The following is a 22,689-nucleotide window of genomic DNA, read 5'->3' on the forward strand; positions in this document are numbered from 1 at the left end:
TAATTCACTATCTTTGACATATACGAAATTGAGATTCTATGTAACAAATGCGACCCGGTGCTTACTGGTGGATAACATACAGTATGTAGATGACATTTTGTCAACTGATTTGATGTTTATTTTAATAGGTTAAAGACCAAAATAGTAAATAGGCTAGCTGACTTCGGGTTAAAGTGAAGTTCGGACCAATAGGGGTTATGAACTGTTAACTAAGATAGTCTTGTCGAAAATATCGTTCAGTACAAAATTGTAATTTTTAATAAATAAAGAGTTTTCTAAAGGCGGAATTATATTTGTTTGACGTGTCGTGTCGTGACACATCAGAACAGGATCGGTATCATACATTTTGTATGCAACACATCAGAAACAGAAGCCATCACGACATGTCAGTGTCACAACACATAAGTGTGAACGTTGCCATACAAATTCCGCTTAGCTGGTTTATATTTGTCTGACGTGTTGTATCGTGACGCATCAGAACAGAATCGGTATCATACATTTTGTATGCGACACATCAGAAACAGAAGCCATCACGACATGTCAGTGTCACAACACATAAGTGTGAACGTTGCCATACAAATTCCGCTTAGCTGGATATAAATTTGTCTGACGTGTCGTGTCGTGACGTATTAGAACAAAATCGGTTTCATACGTTTTTCATACGACTCATCAGAAGCCAGCACAACATGTCACAACACGCAAGTGTATATGTTGCCATACAATGATTCCGATTCTGATGCGTCACGACACGACACGTCAGACAAATATAATTCCGCTTTTGGTCTGAATCGTCTTGTATTGATCGGATTTGGTACGTAAAGAGCCCAAGTTGGAATTAAGTTAATTAAGATCTTTTTGGGTCATGGTCACTAACATTTGTTACAGTTTCGTGCGGAACGAAATGACAGATGCGTCACCTGTGTCACGGACAAGCTGTCACACCCCAGTAATTGTTTAATTAATTTGAATAAATAGGTAATTTAGCCATTTTACTTAAGTAATAATAAATCATTGTATAATTTGAGTTCATTTTTGTAACGTAATGTAGTTAAATTTAGGTTATTTGGTAACCTTCGGAGCTTTTCCTTGAGTAATTGGAATCTCATACACTGCGGAACTTTGTTGAGATTCGGGAGTGCTTAAAAATGCCGGTCGGATTTCATATCTTTTTCCCATTGTGTCCGATTACAGTTCTTTTGAACTATGAGTGTATGGAATTATTATATGTATATCTACAGGTATTTTGATTTTACGGAAGACTAGCGGCCGCCCGCGACTTCGTACAAGTTAAATTCTGTTTTCACGAATCCCGCGGGAATCATGTATTTTTCAGCCTATATGCTCCATAAAATTGTTTATCTTTCAGTGAAAGTCCATTAAAACGGTTCAGCCGTTCCAGAGATTAACATTGACAAACAGAAAAACAGACAGACAGACAATAATTTTAAAAATAGCTCGATTTTATTTTTGTATCGTGTAAATAGGTATTAGCACTTGAAAAAAACAGATAATTTTTGAAATCTCAGACATACAAACTTTCGCCTTTATAATATTAGTGTGATAATGTGATTAGGTCACTGGTGTTTCTTTGTATGTGTTTTACCAATAATTTGTTAATGTGCATCATTGAATTAAAATAAAAGCAGACGAATTTCACTTCATGATCAGTAAAATGTTGAATTATCTTTCTCAATGACTTATGTTCCACCAAAAAAGTGGGGTTTAAAACTTTTCTCTATAGAAAGCGAAATCGGAGAGTTATGAACCGAGTCATCGGGCCATCTATCAATTGAATATACTTAACCCTAGTTGATAACTAAATTTCTCCCTGAGTAAAGTAATTTTGACTTGACAGTAGTGGATAATAGTAGGTAGTTCTAGCTACATAACCAATAATTGTTTTCTTTGACAAAATTGAATTTTTCATCGCAAGGGTAACCTAAAATGGCCGAAACAGCAGCGGGTGGAGAATCAGAACCAAAACCTATAAAGGACAGTCCCGTCATACAGGATGAAGGCTTTTTCCAACACGACACTGGTGACAAGTACGAGGGTTTTTTCGAAGCTAAGAAAAAGGACAGAATTGTGAAAATGCATGGTAAGGTGCTAAATTAACGTCTTAAAGGATTTACCTGACTAAAAAGACATTTTAGTTTGATTTTCCAAATTAATTTAATATGGGCTGGTAAGTCAAGCCTCACGAGGACCAGTACTTAGTGGTAGAGGAGCACGAAACCGAATCACCGGCAAATAAGTTGTATGTATATCAAAGATGTCAAGTTTGTAGCACGAGTGATTTTTGGCGAATCGAATTGCATAATAGATAGAACGAGTGCTACAATGGCTAATTAAGTGTAGTGGCATACAATACTTTTTCTACGACCATGATTAAAGAAAATATTTTATTCTACTCCCATTTCGTAATCTACTCATTAAAAAACTTAAGTAGCATTACGAGAGCTACATAGTTACTTTAGTGACTAAGCTCTTTAAAAGAGCATAAAAAAGTGTCATTGTCGCATCCTAGGCCTACTGGATTCGAACCCAGGACTGCGGGTACAATGATGAGTCACCCAACCCCTTGTTTACTTAAACCATGTTAATTTCAAGAGTCCAACGACTCTAAAACCACTCGAGCGTCACAAAACGTTTTTGTCTTTCAACGCGGAGCTTAATGGAGTGTACCGTCATTCCGAACTCGGGCCCAGCGCGTTAGGCGTTACGCCCTGATTAATACAAATGAACTTTTATATCCCACTGGCTGACGCCGCGCGGTTTCACTCGCGTGGTTCCCGTTCTCGTAGGAAGACGGGGATAATATATAGCCTATAGCCTTCCTCGATAAATGGGCTATCTAATATTGAAGGAATTTTTCAAATCGAACCAGCAGTGCCTGAGATTAAATGCTCAAGCAAACAAACTCTTCAGCTTTATAATATTAGTATAGATTTGACAATACTGCTGTTTCGAGCATTGGACATTAAAGCTGATTTAAGGAAAATTTAAAATAATGAGGAGATACCTTTATTTAGAATACCTACCTTTTGTTCAAAAATTTGACCATGAATTTGATCTACGTCTACTCATCGTCATTTTCGCCATATTAAGTAATTTAATAGGTAAACTTCAAGTGCATTATTAAGCTCAGATTCAACCACTTATAGATCGCGTAATAGACTAGACATGCCGAGTTTATGTTAGTACTTAGCTTAGTTCGCTTAAAGAAATAACTGACTCAAGAAAGTATACTTCGTCCACTCCTTCTTATTCTGTTTTTAGTACCTATGTTTTGTTTTTGCAACATCACATGTGAAAATGTTAACTGTCTAACTATCAGAGTATCAATATACATTTCCAAAAGTGGGCAATTCGTTGTCCAAAATCGTAGCCTATTTATACTATTGTTCACTTGTATCGCTGGTATCACTCTGATTGGTTGGTATCTGGCTGGTATTACTCTATTTCATTCCGAAGTTAAACTGCCCCGAACTTCGCGTCCTTTGCGTATTTATACCTGTGGGAATGATTCTAGACCATTCTGGGCACGCCTAAAGTCCTACACGCGTTTTGTTTATTCCACGAAATTCGACAAATAAGGCTGGTTTTACAGTCACGCCGCTAGACGCGCCGTTGGACAGCGCGCTGTTGGACAGCGCGCGTTTGAACAGCGGTGCACCAACTAGTACGGCGCTCCTCAATTAGTACGGCGCGTTTCGCTGCTGTGAGACAGTCGTGTACAAACAGATACAAAATGAACGGCAATGGCTTATTTGATTTACCTACCCAATTAATATTTTTCACTAGGTGACCCGGCAGACGTTTATGTTTTAATGGAGGATGGAGGATTTCGTTTGTGCAACTAGCGGTAAACATGTATGTAACAAAAAAGATTTTATTAATAAATGTTTCTTACCTAAGTCTGTATTGAAATTTTCACAACACAATTCCTTTCCAATTTCTTCCCAGGCTTTATTTTTTGCGTCCTTATTCTTATAAAAATCATCGGCCGGGTCCCATAAACATCTTCTAATTCGCACTTCGTCAATTACTCGACCCGTATCGATGTGATTCATTTTGTACACAACAGTACCTAACGGCACGTCTCAACGGCGTGAGACTAAAACGCACAATGGCCGTAGAAGCGCACGAGCGGCGCGCGCTTCGACCGCGTCGCGCGAATAGGACGCGTTCAACGAACGGCGCTGCTCAAGCGCGCGAATTTGAAACGCTACTAATACCCCAATACATATCCGAGCGCGCGCGCTCCGACGGCGCTGCCGAAACGCGTGACTGTAAAACCAGCCTAACAATAACAAAAGATTGTAGAATTGATTATGAACCTTATGTCTCTAGTAATAAGGTTCTCCGTAACAATATAAATAATTTAAATTCTTGCAATAGGTACAGGCACTTACACCACAGCAGAAGGCGACATATACAGCGGAACCTGGGAAGCCGACCGTCTCGGCGCCAACGAAGAAGTCTCCATCACCTTCAAAGATGGTTCCAAATATGTGGGCCATTTTGATGACTGGTCCTACAACGGTCAAGGCAAATACATATATCCGGACGACAGTGTATTAATGGGCAACTTTATTGGGAACATTCCAGTGGGTGACTTGACTCTGGTCGATCCGAACGGCCACGAATGGGTGGGAAAAGCGGACAACGGTTTCGCTTGGCTTGACCCTGTCAATCACTTTTATGAAATGTTAGAAAGGTCTAGAGACTTGAAGAAATACGTGAAGTCCGATTTGAGCGCGCGCTCCACGGTGTCCAAACTTAAAATGGTACAATCTGTTATTAATGAAGAGCATGTTGAAACAACAAATATAGGTAATACCGACCAAGTTAATACCACGGAGGGTGCAACTTAAAACTTTCAGATTACATAATGTTAATTTAATAAATGTTAATTATTTTTTTATTGTTTTTTTTTTGATTTCGCATCGTTATTTAACTCCCTAACACTAATGGATTAGGATTTAAACCTCAATTTTCTTCAAAGCAAAGTGGATCTTATTACTACTGCTTAAATTCCACTTTACTTTGAAAAAAATTGAGGTTTAAATCCTAAGGGCATAGACTCGTAGAATTACCTATACCCATGTTCTTTCTGAAAAGATTTTATAGTTTTTATTGACTGAAAACTTACATCTACCTACGAGTAGGTATATCTGGATAGTATATAAGTTTACATCACTTGATTTGTTTATTTGATAGTGTCGTATCTTACTCATAAAGTAGGTACATGATAATTAGTAGGTACCTACCAAATTTTTTTTTTTAAATCTGGTAAAACTATAAACTTGCTGTTTGGTTATATTACGTTTATAATTAGTTGGTTTAATAAATTAATATTAACATTATAACGGTAAATCAGACATGGCATGGTAGAGTTCGAAAATTTTTACATAAGACTGAGTTCGTCCTATTTTTCATTTAGGTTCACGCATAAAAGATAATAAAAAAATAATATCTACTCATAATACTTACGTATGTTCAATATGCGCATGGTAAGAAAAACATATTTCCATATAAACTTTCTTACCTACTTAAAAACGGAACAATAATAATAATTAAAGCATTACTGTTGACTGTACTCTATAGCAGGTAAGTACAACAGTGCAAGCATTTTTTTATTGACCCTGACCCTGAACCATACTAGTACGTATCAGCAGAGTCATAGACCATAAAACTAAAAGCATCCATTCGAATAGTAACGGTATAAAAGTTCTATGGCCGACCAATACGTGACGGGAAATGTACGTCGAAAATGCATATTTGAATGTTCACCATCTATAAGTGACTTCCGTCAACAGATGCCGACAAATTAACAACGAACCACGTTTTAACAATTCGAGTACACAAAAATCAATTGAGTATCAAGTGTTGTGTACTTATAGGTAAACAAAGGAAGTGCACAGTTGTGAAATAGGTTGGGTTGGAGGTGTTAAGTATCGAGTAACTTAACCAGTTGGAGATATTGTACAACTTAGATGACACTTCACCGTTTGAATCCACTTAGCCATTTTGTAATTAGGAGCGGCACACATGAGGCGTTTAAATCGTTCCATAGTATAAAACAAAGTAGCATCCCTTGTTTGTATTGAGTATCAAGTGTTGTGTACTTATAGGTAAACAAAGGAAGTGCACAGTTGTGAAATAGGTTGGGTTGGAGGTGTTAAGTATCGAGTAACTTAACCAGTTGGAGATATTGTACAACTTAGATGACACTTCACCGTTTGGATCCACTTAGCTATTTTGTAATTAGGAGCGGCACACATGAGGCGTTTAAATCGTTCCATAGTATAAAACAAAGTAGCATACCTTGTTTGTATTGAATATCAAGTGTTGTGTACTTATAGGTAAACAAAGAAAGTGCACAGTTGTGAAATAGGTTGAGTTAGAGGTGTTAAGTACCGAGTAACTTAACCAGTTGGAGATATTGTACAACTTAGATGACACTTCACCGTTTGAATCCACTTAGCTATTTTGTAATTAAGAGTGGTACACATGAGGCGTTTAAATCGTTCCTTAGTATAAAACAAAGAAGCTTTCCTCGTTTCTATCATTGAAACTTAAACTACTGAATAGATTTTAATGCGGATTTCAACAAATTAAAGGTTTATTTATAATGGTAATTTAATAAAAAAACGTGTGCGTTTTTGGACGCTCTACAGAAGTGATAACTTAAACCTGCAGAGTGGCGCGTTACGTTACGAGGCTGTGTACCAATCCATAAAAAGTTCTTCGCTTATTCAAAATGTCATGGTTCTGGGTGTCCAAGCCGATGATTTCGCGGGCGTCCGCTAGTATATAAAACACAAAGACATAGCTCAGACGAGTTTTAAAAAATATATTTAAGTTAAATAAAAAAGGTGGTAGTGGTGGTAGTAGACGAGGAATTATAACTTGCTGCAACACAACACAAATTGCTGTATTATATTCTGAAGGGTATGTTTGTCACTGAAATTACAGGTAGGTGAAGCTTAACATCACAATGTCTTGGATTTTTATCGTACTAATAATTGTAGCATAAGTTAATTCTTTGCGTGACGTCATAGGCGAATTCTCTACTAATCTATAGTGGGGTATATTGTTGTTTGGCTAACTATAGAACTTGCTTGTCGAATGTCGATGTTTGACATTGACGTTTATAACGTTTATATAAACGCTCGATGTGTACGCTGCTTTAGCGCATCAAACGCAGCGCCCAGCACTCGCCCTACAAGTGTATAATCGTGCTCGATTATTTAATAATTATTTAATTTTAATATTTTCTTATACGAATCTAGGCTCTGGAATATCTCTTATATGTTTTTCCTGAGACTACGACTTGGATATACTTGGGTATTTAAGGTAAAATATCTTTATAGAATTAACGAGAAATACCTATAACGATATAGATTATATGTTCATAACTTAGAGCAAGAGAGACTGATTTAGCACACGGGCTACTTTTATTCGATTTATAGATTTAATCGTTCACAGCTTCGTTGGCGTAGAGGCCTATGTGATACGGTTATCACTAGGTCCTGGGTTCGTATCCTGCGTCGCGCTGTATAATATACACCCAGCTTCCTAGAAAATTTTCAGCATAGTGTTGAGAAGTTAGTGGCCATATCCACGTGCCTCCGAGCACGTTAACTCATCAGTTCCGGTAAATTATTCATCATCATAGTTATCAACTCATATTCGGCTCATTGCTGAGGTCGAGTCTCCTCTCAGAATGAGAAATTAGGCCAATAGTCCACCACGCTAGCCCAATGCGAATTGGCAGATTTCACGCACGTAGAGAATTAAGAAATTTCTCAGGTATGCAGGATTTCTCACGATGTTTTTCCTTCACCGTTTAAGACACGTGACATATAATTTCTATTTGGTTCCAACCAAATGTACGCATGTGAAACCGCGGGGCAGAACTAGTTATATAATAAAAGGTTACATCAAAGTATATTCAAGGCTTATCTATAGTGTATCTAAAGTAGCAAATCTCGTTCTCTTAAAAGGAGTAACAAATAGCATTTCGCCCACTAACAAAAACCTAAATGTGACTGTTTTGGCCTCGACTGTACGCCTACTAGCATCATTTAAGTACACTTTATAAAATACCTTTTTGGTGTGAACAAATCCTGTGATATATTAGCGACTAGCGAGTATACCCACCTGTCTGTCTGTATCTATTAATAGTATGATGTACCTACGTCTCTTTTATTTTAGAACTAGCTGACGCCGCGCGGTTTCACCCGCGTGGTTTACGTTCCCGTAGGAATATGGGGATAAAATAGTTCCTGAGATTAGCGCGTTCAATCAAACAAACAAACAAACAAACAAACAAACTCTTCAGCTTTATAATATTAGTATAGATTTAAACTAACGCAGTACTTTGTTCTTGCCGCGTTACAGAACCAGCTCATGACTAAAGGCCCTGTATTGGTTCGGAACTAGTCGGACATACTTCGACGTTGTATTACGTGAGTTTGGGCCGTGTCTCATAATAAATTAATAACTACAGTTTGGCTCGACTTTTCCGGGCCAGGCATCTGAATAGCAGAGGGGATATGAGGCTAGACCCAGCACACAGCTTCAATTAACTGTAGGCAAGCTTAGAAGAAATAAATGTTCAGCATTTAATTGGCCAACTCAGGACTCGAACCGAACACCCCGTAATCTGACGCCACATGAACCAACGAGGTTAACGGTTAAGGGGGTCAATATAACTACGAGAATATTTCTGTTGGTATGGTATAGGTTTACCTAAGTTGACTACGATCAGTTCACCATAAATAATCTACTTAAAGCGTGCTCGTAAGCTATTAAGAGAATTAGATATCCTCTAAATCATTATCGATCTCATTTATGTCAGTGTCATTGACCCATTCCTCTATAAATGAATCCATCGAGGCGTGACTTTTCGGTGAAATAACTAATTCGGGATGGCTTAACGTTGATCCATAATTAAAGATAATGTAGGTACCAGTAGATATACCAATTTATAACACAGTTATTTTCAAGCCTTTTTTTATTTTTTGTTGTTTCTTAACATACGATTTTTGCATAGCTTTCCTTAAAAGACCATTTCAGTAGGTGCCTACATATAATATTAGAATTTAGAAATACAATAAAATTAGAATTTATAGTTTTGATTCAGTAATTACTTGGTACGAGTCCATTTTGTTTATAAAATTACTCTTGATAATTAATTTACTAATATTTTTGTAGTAATTTATCCATAAAATAAGGCCGATACCGAAAGCTTTTCTTTTATACTTTTGAAAAAAATGATCCCTACCTAATTTGTAAATTATATGAAGTCGGTTAAAAACTACCTAAATGTTACCGAGACTCTGAATGATAATCCTAAAACTGTATTAATACCAACAAGCATTTCAAGAAAAAACATTAATCAACATTAAATAAAAGCAACGCCCGGGAAAATAATGGATATAATTAAAAAAGACGTGCGATTACATCTATTAACTAAGAAGAAGAATAATTATGAGCAAGCGCATTTAAAAAAGTAATTTCCTGATAGATAACGCTGAAAAACTGTGTTATCACGCCGCAATTAATTCACGCAACGCACCGTAAACATATTGTGTACCCATGTTCATTCATAAAGAAAATAATGAAAATTTTCTCATACACCACATCCATTACAAACTTATTATATAAACAGTGGAACTATTTCTTAGTAACAACAGCAATGGATGAGAGACACGGTTAATTTATCGATAAGCAGCGTAGGAAAGTTTACGTCACGTATTCCTTCGTACGACTAGTTGGCAACGTAACATTGGTACTTGTAGATTAGAGGTTCGGCAGATGTCGGGCGGGAGAGTCGTGAAGCCAACGGCGAGGGCCGCGCGCCCATCGCTCTTCGTATCTTATCAGCCCTTATCAGTACATCGCGAAACCGATCGCGTTACGCCAGTTGAGTCAACGTGCAAATAGTGATTGGGGTTCGATTAGACGATCATGTTTTTTAGATTTTCCGTGATCCGTGAATTGTGCATAATTTCCATTGTTGGATATGTAAGCGGTCAAGGTGAGTTTTCCATGTGTTTAACCGATTTTCTGATAAGATATTGTTGTAAGCGGCTACAATATAGGTCAGATAGGTTAATATGTATTGAGTACCTAATGAGTTACGAGTATGTTTACACAGAGCTTAGTCACACCTTAATGCAATAGACGACGCTGAAAGTTTTATTTTAAATCATCAGGATTGTGTGTATAATCTAATATAAAATACCGACTACTGAAAACTACGACTTTTAGGTAAGTACTTAATCCTCCATTAAAATGGGCTTGTTTATTCGAGAACGAACTTAAATAGGCGTTAAGGACATCTAACTTGAAGTTAATAATTTCAAAGAATTTATTTGTAAAGCTTTTTTTTTATTGCTATGCGATTTGTGATTTCTTACCAAACGTTAAACATTTATAAATATAAATGGAAAAATAAGCTACATTAGAATCGCAGAGTCATAGAACTGAACTTGTAATCAGATTTCCTTGACTCTATGTTATTTATTACTTTCATACATTTGGCACTAAATATATTTAACAGAATGCAAAAAAAAAACCAAAAAATTAACCAACTTCCAAGCGGAGGAGGTTCTACGAGCATGTACGTTTAAATGGTATTAGGTAGGATACTTATAAAAACAAAACATCACAATATAAAAATGTGACGGCTTCCGTGGCGCAGTGGTATGTGCGGTGAATTTCCAAAACGGAGATCCTAGGTTCTGGGCCGATTCAGATTTTCTTACAGATTCAGGTCTGGCTGGTGGGAGGCTTCGGCCGTGGGTAGTTACCATCCTACCGGCAATGCCGTACTGCCAAGCGATTTAGCGTTCCGGTACGATGTCGTGTAGAAACCGAAAGGGGTGTGGATTTTCATCCTCCTCCTAATAAGCTAACTTATTTGTAAAGCTTTGTTTTGATTACTTATCTGCGATTTTCTTCAAATTTATCAGCGATAATTAGGTCCCTTACGAAAAGTTGAACAGAAATATATACATTAGAAAAATAAGCTACATTAAATCGCAGAATCATAGAACTGAACTTGAAATCGGCTTTCCCTAGCTCTATGTTATTTATTACGTTCATACATTAAGCACTAAAAATCTTTAACATAATGCAAAAAAAATAACCAACTTCCAAATGGAGGAGGTTAAACCAGCATGTTCGGCTATAAGTATGTTTTATTCATTGTGGCAATGGTTGTCTGTCCATCTTCGGTATTATAATGGTTAATACCATTGAATGAATCCTACCTAATGGTAGGAAAGGTAAAAACAAAACAGATAAAATGCACGCCCTTTGAAACATAATCCCCACATAACGTTACCAAACGAGCCCACAAGAACACGTGTTAAATTATCAAATGTAACCCAAATCGAATTGATCAAAGTCAGTGCTGCATCATCAATCGTGATAATTAAAGTTAAACTCTTATCAGACCATAAAACGCATCTCGCTTTAAAAGGGAAGATTTATTTAATGCACGGCGTAAAATAAAATGTATACGGAAATAGTATTGGAGGCCCCTGAACCCACCTGCTCTGCACATTAGCTCTGAAATAGAAAATGGAATAAATACGAGTGACAGCTTTATTTACACGAACCGATAGGGACAAATGCGTTTGTGTTCCCATTTAGTCTACAGTGCATTTTAAGGTTTACTTATTTATTTATTTGGTACACCAGTGACTGTTGCAGCATTTACGCAAATACAATCTAAAAAAAAAACACAGACACAAGGCTCTGCACAATCAAATGAAGGTAGACACGGCATGCACATTTCCGTGATATTAAAATAAATTAACGATTACATAAAATCAGTTTACATAAGAAAAAAAATACATTTTACAGTAACAAGAAAAGGAAACATTTTACAACTACTATTTGAATACAAAAAATAAAATGGAATTGGTAAAAACAAAAAGGAAAATTAGTTTAGCAAATCTAATAAAACTAACTTGCGATATGTCCTTAGTGAGTCTATGTGGATATCTATAGATCGACTAAGTGCGTTATATAATTTACATAGCCTAGGCATAGTAGAATAGGCGCCAAAAGCAGTTCTAGTGCGTTGCGGTAGGAGTAAAGTAATAGCTTTGCTAGGGTATCTAGGTACTAGGTGCCCTAAAGTTAATTTTGCTTAGAAGATTTGGTGCGTCTTTCTGGTTTCTCAGTAATTTGTATAAGAATGTGAGATCTAATAAGTCCCTTCTTTTATCGTGCGTCAAAAATCTAAAGTGCCTTATCTATACTAATATAATAAAGCTGAAGAGTTTGTTTGTTTGTTTGATTGAACGCGCTAATCTCTGGAACTACTGGTCCGATTTGAAAAATTCTTTCAGTGTTGGATAGCCCATTTATCGAGAAAGGCTATAGGCTATATATTATCCCTGTATTCGTACATGAACGGGAACCACGCGGGTGAAACCGCGCGGCGTCAGCTAGTACGGTATATGAGACGACTGTTTTGTGAATATTGAGTATTTAGGCTTTGTTTTATGGACGAGGACGTCAAGAAAAATACCATTCTCATTATCATTACAAAATAGAAAATGGAATAAATACGAGTGACAGATTTATTCACACGATCCGATAGGACGTAGGTAAAACTACTATTCACACCCTTTTCGGTTTCTACACGACATCGTACCGGAACGCTGAATCGCTTGGCGGTACGTCTTTGTCGGTGGTAACTAGCCACGGCCGAAGCATCCCACCAACCAGACCTGGACCAATTAAGAAAACCTCAATCAGCCCAGCCGAGGATCGAACCCAGGACCTCCGTCTTATAAATCCACTGCGCATACCACTGCGCCACGGAGGCCGTCAAAATTTCGATTTCTCTTTCATGGCATACCTGACCTACCCATTTTTTCGTAGTCAAAAGATATTTTTATCTTAACGCAAGGTATACTTCCTCATTACCAAAATATACTATTTCACAGCATTCTACAACATTCATAAGTCTTCGGAGAAAATACAACAAGAGAAATGTTGTTTATTATGTTTCTTGACTGTTATATTTTCGTAAAACTATTTATATACTCTAACTTTGTCATCCTTCTAAGAAAATAGTTATGGAAAAGGGATTAAGTATGCTTCTACTTAAAATAATAAAGTTCCATTCCAAAGTCGAGCTTTAAACTCTTCTAAACATATTAGATAAAGTTTGCCAGTCTGTCTGTTTGTTAGATCGTGATAAACTCGAAAATTAGTAAAGTTAAGGTTTTGTGCTTTGTAGATTGTTGGAAAGGATGTGGATCTGGTCTTTGTATTAATGTCTTTAGTCTGTTATTTGAAGTTTTTTTTAAAAGAAAATTTGCCATACTTTTAAATATGACCAATATTCCCGTTCATTGGGAAGATAGGAGTGGGTACGACAATAGACCAACGGGGCGGGGATCGAACCCCCACCCCTCGGTGAGTCCGACCGTTCTTACCGTACCGTACGACGAAGGCGTTTCCTAGTTTTAAATAAGTAAGTTTCTACTACTCGTAGAAAGTAACTTAATCTCAAATTAAGCATATTAAAGAATGGAGCCGTGATATCCCAGTGGATATGACCTCTTCCTTCGATTCGGAGGGCGCAGGTTTCAATCCGGTCCGGGGCAAGTACCTCTAACTTTTCAGTTATGCGCTGTGTGCATCACAAAACTTGATAAAACCTGTTTACCTGAGAATGTGAAGTCTGCGGAATGCCAATCCGCATTGAGCCAGAGTGGTGGACCATTATTTACTCTGCTATTAGCCTAACCCCTCTCATTCTAAGAGGAGACTCGTGCTCAACGGTGAGACGAATATGGGAAATCTAAATAATATTATACAAACTAAGTATATAGATTTCCTATCTCTGTTTATTGTAGAACTAGCTACTTAATGGTATTCGAACACGACAATGTATAAAATTATCATTTAGATTTAGGTAAGCCTACATCTATTTATATAAAAATGAAAGGACTGATCGTGAAATATTGAAAACCGCTTGAAGTATAAAGATGAAATTGGACAGGGAGGTAGTTTATACTCGTCACTTTTTGGTTGTAAGGAAGATTATATCAGCCGCCTAACGAAATGTAAGTAATATGGTTTGTTTATACTTTGTCGTAACTAGAACACGTAATATTACCGTTTACGACAAGACTGCAGGAAATGATGCAAATGGATTTGTGCGCAGAAGGCGAAAGCGCATATAGAACGCGAGCCAGCGATTGCCAGACATTCCTCATTCTATGAAGGCTGAAAGTTATGCTCTTACTATTGATAAGTACCAATTTTATTTTTCTGATTGTGCCGTACAGACTAGACCAGTGATAGCCCAGGGGATATGACCACTGTCTCCGATTTCGATGGGTGTGGGTTCGAATCCGGTCCGGGGCATTCACCTCCAACTTTTCAATTGTGTGCATTTTAAGAAATTAAATATCACGTTTCTCAAATGGTGAAAGAAAAAATCGTGAGGAAACCTGTATACCAGAGAATTTTCTTAATTCTACGCGTGAGTGAAGTCTGAGACTCGAGCTCAGCAGTGAGCCGAACATGGGTTGATAACGACGAAGTGCTGTAGGTTTCTTAATGGGGCCTCAGCGGTGTCACCAAGGTTTGGGCGAGCGCAGAAGCATCACCTGATGGGGCCCGAAGGTAGAAACAGTATAGATAGGCGGAACGACTAAGGGCGTCTCCACTGAGATTCGGAACACGGCTTCGAGGGCCGTCCTGGAAGGGTGTTTTGGCCTGGTCAGTTCTGGGTATAGTAGCCAATTGTGGAGGTTTGGACTGTGGAGGCGTTGGAAGGTAGCAGGTTTCAAGGGTCCTGATCTTTTACCATACTATAAAGCGTATTTGTTTTATATTTTCGACGGAATAATATGAGAAATCATGTCCCCGCTCTTCAGTCACATGACTTCGTGGAAACCCTTCCAAAAACAATTACCTATAGATTTACGAGTATACATATACTTAATTTTATAAAGAGGTAAAGTTTGTGGTATTGTAGGGGGCATTCTTTGGATCTACTGAACCGGTTTTGAAAACTCTATAACCACTAGAAAACTACGTTATTTGTGAGTATTATTCTCACGGGAACAGAATCTATGCGGGTGAAAGAAGCGTTGGCTAGTTTAATGGAATTGGCTAATTTCGTAAAATAAAAAAGCAATGTGTTAATAGTTATTTACTTAGTCGAGTTTACTACACAATTGATGAGTTCCTTAATGATGAAAGCGCTTGAAGGCCATTGGATCAGCTTCCACTTTCACACAGAAAGTAAAATTATAATACTGTATAATTTTTTTAAAAGATAAACTGTTGAGTTTCTTGCCGGTTCTTTTCAGTAGAACCTGCCTTCCGAATTGGATGCTAGACTCTTAACTCTTTACAAATAGTCAACCTTTACGTTTCAAAAGTGCTTGTAAACTAAGCCTATTTGAAATAAATGAATTTCGATTTAATTGGAACTTTTACCCTTCATAAAAAGAGGTTTGTCTGGCAATCGCAGAATTTTATTCTACATACGGAAAACGTGCATACTCGAAACCTTTTCTAATGCACTTTGCTACCTAACGCTGTTTCAATGAAATAAAATGTAACTACAGTTTCAAAGTGAATATATTTGTTGTGACTTCATTAGGTTACGTGTTCTAACTACTGAATGGCGTAAGATGACTGATATGGGTAGAATTACATGTAATGAATAAGAACTTCATACGCGAGATCAAAGAAAAACGTCCTTACAATCATGACTTGTGAATGGAGTGAATAGCCAGCCCTTGTAGCCAAGTGGCACGTCGATTCTCTTTCTACAATCGCAAACGCTTCGAAATGGAAAAAAATGTATGGGATTGACATTTGCTATTGACAGGTCACGTGATCAAGATCTGTCATTCGTGAAGCGGAGTATAGGTCCGGTGTAATCAACGTATATATAATTAAACCTGGTTACACGTGCGGCCCGATATGTCTATATCCGAGCGGATAAGTCTGTTTAATGTTTGAACATAATCTGTGATGTACGCCCACACACATTTTATCACCTCACTGCTTTTAATGATACTTGATTTAGCACACATATTGGTGGGCTGCTTTAATTAAAATGTATTGTTCTTTAATAAATTATTGGAATTAAAATCTTACATTGATGATTTTTGTTATTTCTTCTCCTTCTTGGGTAATTGACTCCGCGTGTCGTGTGTACTATTTACATTCTACACTAATGTAAATATTCAAGAGATATAAATGATTTATTTAGCTTTATAATATCTTCCGGCCACTGTTGTTTGACGGCCGCAGCCATAAGCTGTAAAGCCTGGTTGCTTAGTGCAATATAGTCATGTATAAACGATATTTATGGCAGAAAATCTAAAAAAAAAACAGCGTATTAGTAAGTACGTTTTACTAGCCAGTCTTCCTACATGCGATATGTCACTTTTCGTTATTTTCACAAAACATCAGTTATGCCACCTGCTTGTTTCACCAACGATGACTATAAAATAATTCTCTAACTACGTCTACATCAAACGCAAGATTTACCGTTCAATCGGTATGTAAATATAATTTCGGGTTGTTGTATTCTATCTACATTCTACACAAAGCAATGCGTAGAATACAAATAAGCTATCAATGGTCGTACGCACTACTCAACTGCAGGTGAATTCAGGTCACGTAGATGGTACAAAATATGTGTCACAAAGACAGTATTTTTTTTTATAATTTGATTAATATTCCCTTATCCTACCCGTCGAAAAGACTGTGATAAGCAGTGTTGCCAGATATTTTTTGAGCAAAAATTCGTTCCGTGGCGCTGTGGTTTGCGCGGTGGATTCACAAAACGGAGGTCCTGGGTTCGATCCCCGGCTGGGCAGATTGAGATTTTCTTAATTTGTCCAGGTCTGGCTGGTGGGAGGCTTCGGCCGTGGCTAGTTACCACCCTACCGGTAAAGACGTACCGCCAAGCGATTTAGCGTTCCGGTACGATGCCCTGTAGAAACCGAAAGGGGTGTGGATTTTCATCCTCCTCCTAACAAGTTAGCCCGCTTCCATCTTAGACTGCATCATCACTTACCATCAGGTAAGATTGTAGTCAAGGGCTAACTTGTAAAGAATAAAAAAAAAAAAAAAAACTTGAGCCCTAAATCTATACTATTATAAAGCTAAAGACTTTGTTTGTTTCTTTGTTAGTTTGGTTGAACCCGCTAATCTCAGGAACTACTGGTCCGATTTGAAAAAATCTTTCGGTGTTACATAGCCCATTTATCGAGGAAGGTTATAAACTGGAACGGGAACCACGCGGGATCAGCGTCAGTAAAAAAAGTAAAAAAAAACGGAAATCATACGATCGAGTGACTTCCAAAAAGCGGGACATTTTATTTTGATTTAAAAATCTAGCAATGCTAAGGTTAAGTTAACTACGTCAGTAAATAATTTAGCTGGCGGGGTTCGAACCAATGAACTCTCAGTTTTGAGTCCGCTCCTTTACCGTGGACCTATTGAGGTTCTTTATTCTTTATCAGTCTGGAGCTGAATTTGGGTCACTATAGTACATGGTACTTAATCTGTGTCACTATCTATAGTACATAGTACTTAATCTGTGTCACTTTACAGTCAATAGTAATTACGTGTACTGTTGTTATTATTAGTTAACGTTATCTGTAATAAACATCGAACTTTCTTTTTTTTCTATTGCAGTTTCATCGTAATGGATCTTTAGGGTCAGCGCAGATCGATAGATTCAGTTATTTAAATTGCAAAAGTAATAACGGATGTAATAAACCTTAAAAGTTTTTATTAGTTAATAACTATTCACCAACACCTTTTATAGATAAAGACCTTTTACAGTTATAGTATTTAGTAACTTAGTATCTTACATCTTACATCATTATTAACCCATTTTCGGCTCACTGCTGAGCACGAGTCTCCTCTTAGAATGAGAGGGGTTAGGCCTTAGTCCACCACGCTGGTCCAATGCTGGACTTCAGACATGTAGAGAATTAAGAAAATTCTCAGGTATGGAGGTATTTGAGACACGTATATTTAATTTCTTAAAATTGACACAACTGAAAAATTGGAGGTGCATGCCCCGGACCGGATTCGAACCTTTGCCTCCAGTAGATATAGATTACAAATATACAAGATGCGTTTGTTGCGTCGATTACGTTTTAGATGCACTAGTAGATATAACCCCTATTTCACCACTCTAGGGGTTGAATTTTTAAAGCTCTTGAATTACAATATATTTCGTATTTTTTTTTAAAACTGTAACTCTAAAAAAATAAGGACTTTCCATACAAACTTTCAACCCCTATTTCACCCCCTTTTATTTTTATTTTAGGGTCAAAAAGTACCGTATATTTTGTTCCAAGGTCCCATTTACAAATATACTAAAATTAATCTTGATCGGTTTAGCCGTTTAGCCATGAAAGAGGTACCAGACAGACAGACAGACAGACCGACTTACTTTCGCATTTATAATATTAGTATAGATTATAGTATTAGAGATACTGGAGATACAACAATTAAGCTCGCTTAACTGCAATCGCGCCTGATATTGTGGCTTATGGTGAAAATCGTCTAGAAGATGCTTATTCACTCTTGACTTGAAGATACCAACATTGTAGGCGTAAAACGGAAGCTTCCCTCTTTGCAGTACGTTTATGGAATTGCGAACCAAAACGTTTAAGTACGCGTCCAAGTGATTAATAACGTCCATAATTTCGAAGACTTTCTTTCTAACTTTAATGAAATTCATAAATCATTAAAATTTCCCAGCTATTCCTTAATATGCGGGTACGAAAGTACCTATGTACTTGGACTTTTTGTTGAAGCTTTTAAATTTTTAAGCTCTACAATTTCGGACGTCGTCGCAACTAGCCGAGACGTTAAAAATTCCAGACGACTCGACGTACTGCCGTATTGCCATGTCCATAATGTTTATACAATTGAGTAGTTTCGGCGACTTTCTCTCTTGATTAATAGCTCATTGTTTCATGGCGGCTTTTGATTGACCAACGTTGTCGTCCACCTACTTTGTCATAATAAAACATTATAAACAAACAGATGTTTTGATTGCATTAGAACTCAATGATAAATGTGAATATTTTTACTTGAGTATGTAGATTTTAACTAATAACTGATTAGGTGATTAAAAAAAAGACTTGTATTGTAGATGTTGTTAGAATTAAATTATCTATTTTCGTCGGATTAACGCGTCGAGTTTTACGAACATAGATACGAGTATTTTCATAAATTACGATAAACGAAAGCATCGAACTTCGCTGGTGTTAGGCTAAAGGCTAAAGCTTTAGGGACAAACTTAGAGTTGAAATTTTAACTGCAAAGAAGTAAAAAGTGTTCCGTAAAAGACTTTGCTGCAGACACTAACCTGAATCGAGTGGAGTGTCCCGTGGAGCCAGGCCTGGTCCGTCGTCTTCTCGGCAGAAGTAGGTCGCTGATATGTTGGTTTTCTTCACAATATGTCACCTCACAATAGATAAGTTGATAGCACAACGAAGATTAGTAATAGTATGTCCTTTTATCGCGATACGGTTATTTTAACGGGAATGCGTTGATAGCCGCTCGACTGGTTGCGGGTAACTGAATATATTGTTCAAATGGAACGATTCCTTTACTATAGGTCGTGCCCACAGCAATTAGTCATATAAGAATTATAAAAAATAATGACATTTGAAACTTCCTCAAGGTTGGTTATAGATGATACTTTATTTTTATTGTGTTCCAGTACGGAACATGCCGCTCGCCTTAAAAGAGCGTAGATCTTTTAACAAAATGAAATTATGTAGGTACTTAAAACGAAAGGAAATATAACATTATTATAAACGAAACGGATTATTAACGAAAAATTAATTATTAACGGATTATTAACGAAAAAATGCATGTAATCTAAATCCTATAATTACTATTTTTAAATGATTAGGGTGTTTCCATTTTCTTACTGATTAGGTAAGGTAGATGAAACTTTTTCTACCGAGCGTTTAAAGAGTTTAATGTAGCAGTTAAATATTACAACTTGTGTTATGCCACCAGAATCAGGATGAACAGCATCTAAGTGAACTAAACGCCAGGGTGGTAAATAATTCTCAGATATCAAGACAATGCTACCTTCATGAATGGGTGCGCCGCGATTACAAAACCATTTGTGAAGTTGAATTTCGTGCAGGTATACAAGATTCCAACGTTTCCGAAAAAGTGGGACGGTTTGTTGGATCCACCACCATCGAATAAACTTATCAAGTCGAACACCCAAAAGGAAAAGGATTATCGAATTTAATTCGTTGTCGTTTTGATTGTGCGAAATTGTAACATTCAATGTTAAAAGCCAAAGAGATTTATTGATAGATAGGTAATACGGTTTTTGAAATTTCCGAATATGTTGTATGAAGATTTTGTATAACACATTACGTGACATACGATCCGCCGGGAGGTTAGTTGAAACGGGACGTCTACCACTGTTTGGATCGCGACATAACGTTTCGCTAGTTTGTGGAGGGTTACAGATCCACTCGTGAAGCGGAGCGCGTAAGTGTGTTAACATGATAATATATAACTGTGATAATCCACAAACATAATCAAAAATCTCCCGATTGTTATGAAAATAAATGATTTTATCGATAAACCTTGAAAAACGTAAAGCTGATGTCGAGTTAAGACCTAAAACTATCTGTTTCATTGTGAGAACATCTACCCGTGTTTTATTGAGTGATGTGAAGGTGAATATTAAACTGAAGTTATAGAAATGAAAATAAGCACACGTTAAATACGCCACATACATAATGTGCACGTAAAACACGTTAAAAAGGGTTAACAATTGACTATGACAATTTAACTTCGAATAATAATAATTATCGTTATCATCCCATCTTTCCCATGCGAACCCAAGTATCTGTGTTAAATGATTTGTATATTGTGTCGTGGGTGATAACAACCCCAGGGAGGAATAAATTATTTCTATTTTATAAAATGTATATACTTTTTTTGTATAAAATTTTGACGAAGTTTTACCATTAAAAGTGAAGATGAATGCATTAGACTTGTATTTGATTTCTGACGCTTTAGTAATTGTATAATTATTCCTGTTAGGATTAGAAATCATCTCGTGCCGCTCGCCATGAGAAACTGTGCGGGAAAGGGTTGCAATTATGGTCAATAAATAGTTGTACCATTTTTGTATCTGCAAGTATGCGGTTTTACGAATTCGCTTGAGTTCAATTGGTGATACAAGAGAAGAGACGGGATAATAGTCGTTCATGATCATAAGACCTTTATCGAAATATTGTTGTAAACAAGCGTGATAGGAAAGTTTTAACAGAGAATTGCGTTCTAAGTGATATTCCAATTTATGAAATTGATTAACAGTGAAATTGTGAGATTCATCGAAAACAGTTGCATCGGGCTTAAACGGTAGGATATTGGCGTTCGGCCCCGTCGAATTAGTAAAAGGAACTTTAATCAAATCTTCACGAATCGTCTTATCTCGGGTAAAGGGCTGAGTGGACTGTATGGAATTTTGACCAGGAAATAATTCAAGCTCCCTAGAACGTCGTAAATGATTATTATCATTATTTAACGAGCTAAAACAAGCATGAATAGTTTTAGAATTAATGTTCAGAGGGTAATTATTACGCGCGGAATTTATATCAAATGAAAGTTTACCTAACAGTAAATATCCAAGTTTACTATTCATAGCAATGGGCGCGCCAGGTGGGCCTGTTATTGTGTTATTTAATAAAATTTCTGAAAGTACATCTGCACCAAATATTATGTCTACCGGGTTGGGTATATGAAAATTAGGATCTGCTAAGGTTATATTTTTAATATGCGTCCAATCAGTACAAGGTAAAACCATATTAGGCATCTGAGATATAAGTTTCGGTAATATCATTGCTTCGATTGGTATTACCGGACTACTGTGATTACGCGGGGTGATGTTGAATGAAACTATCCCCCTAGAATAGACTGGTGCGTCATCACCTATCCCGGAAACTGGTACATGGATCTTGCGTTGTAATAGACCTAAACGTTGAGCGCAAGCTCCTGTAATGAATGTACCTTGACTGCCAGTATCGACCATGCAACGTGCGATGCCCCGTTCAGTTTCATTAACACGTACATTGACGAGTGCAGTAGACAATAGCACGGTCTTCGCTCGACCGGCCGATGCAATGGAACATGTAGTTGGCTCACGGGTACAGTCTTCGTACATAGTATGCGAACGTAATGAGTTATTCCCAGAATCTTCTTCAGGACCGCGGCAATCGTTTTCTGCAATACCTACAGCGCTAGAAATAGATCTGGGAGATAAACATATGGTGCTGCTATGACGAGAAAAACAATGTTTACAAACAAAATTACTTTTGCAATTTTTTAAGTCGTGAAAACCTAAACAGTTTATACAGATATTTTTGCTTAATACTAAGTTATGACGATCTTTAAGTGAAAGATTCAAATATTTTGCACATTTAATTAAGTGATGTGATTCACCACAACAAACACAAGCCTTATTTGTATGAACATAAGGTTGGCTTTCGTTCGCAAAGTTGCTAGTATATAAACGCGTGCCGCGAACGGTAGGCACTCGGTCTCCAACGAGGGTATGTTTTGTGCGGTTTTCATAAGTTGACGAATTAGTTCCAATATCAATTAATT

General features: G+C 37.1%; 2 protein-coding genes across 2 annotated transcripts in view; both read left to right on the forward strand.

Annotated features, from left to right (window-relative positions):
- The first annotated feature begins 377 nt into the window (after positions 1–377).
- On the forward strand, positions 378–4,878 carry LOC112045266 (uncharacterized). Its single transcript, XM_024081380.2, has 3 exons — positions 378–975; positions 1,934–2,098; positions 4,402–4,878. Exons 2-3 carry the CDS (start codon positions 1,945–1,947, stop codon positions 4,875–4,877), a joined length of 630 nt encoding a protein of 209 aa, XP_023937148.2. The 5' UTR covers positions 378–975; positions 1,934–1,944; the 3' UTR covers position 4,878.
- A 4,941-nt stretch (positions 4,879–9,819) lies between these two features.
- Positions 9,820–22,689, forward strand: part of LOC112045271 (integrin beta-nu) — a 31,889-nt gene continuing 19,019 nt past the window's right edge. The window contains exon 1 of the mRNA XM_024081384.2: positions 9,820–10,051. Coding sequence (XP_023937152.2) covers positions 9,982–10,051 — 70 coding nt within the window. The 5' untranslated portion in view covers positions 9,820–9,981. The remainder of the gene's footprint in view (positions 10,052–22,689) is intronic.

This window comes from Bicyclus anynana, chromosome 19 (assembly GCF_947172395.1).
Source record: "Bicyclus anynana chromosome 19, ilBicAnyn1.1, whole genome shotgun sequence".
NCBI lineage: Eukaryota > Metazoa > Arthropoda > Insecta > Lepidoptera > Nymphalidae > Bicyclus > Bicyclus anynana.

Coding starts and splice junctions, on each gene's coding strand:
- LOC112045266 (XM_024081380.2), top strand. CDS start 1,945: ATGGCCGAAACAGCAGCGGGTGGAGAATCAGAACCAAAACCTATAAAG. Junction 2,099..4,401: donor CAGAATTGTGAAAATGCATG/GTAAGGTGCTAA, acceptor TTCTTGCAATAG/GTACAGGCACTTACACCACA.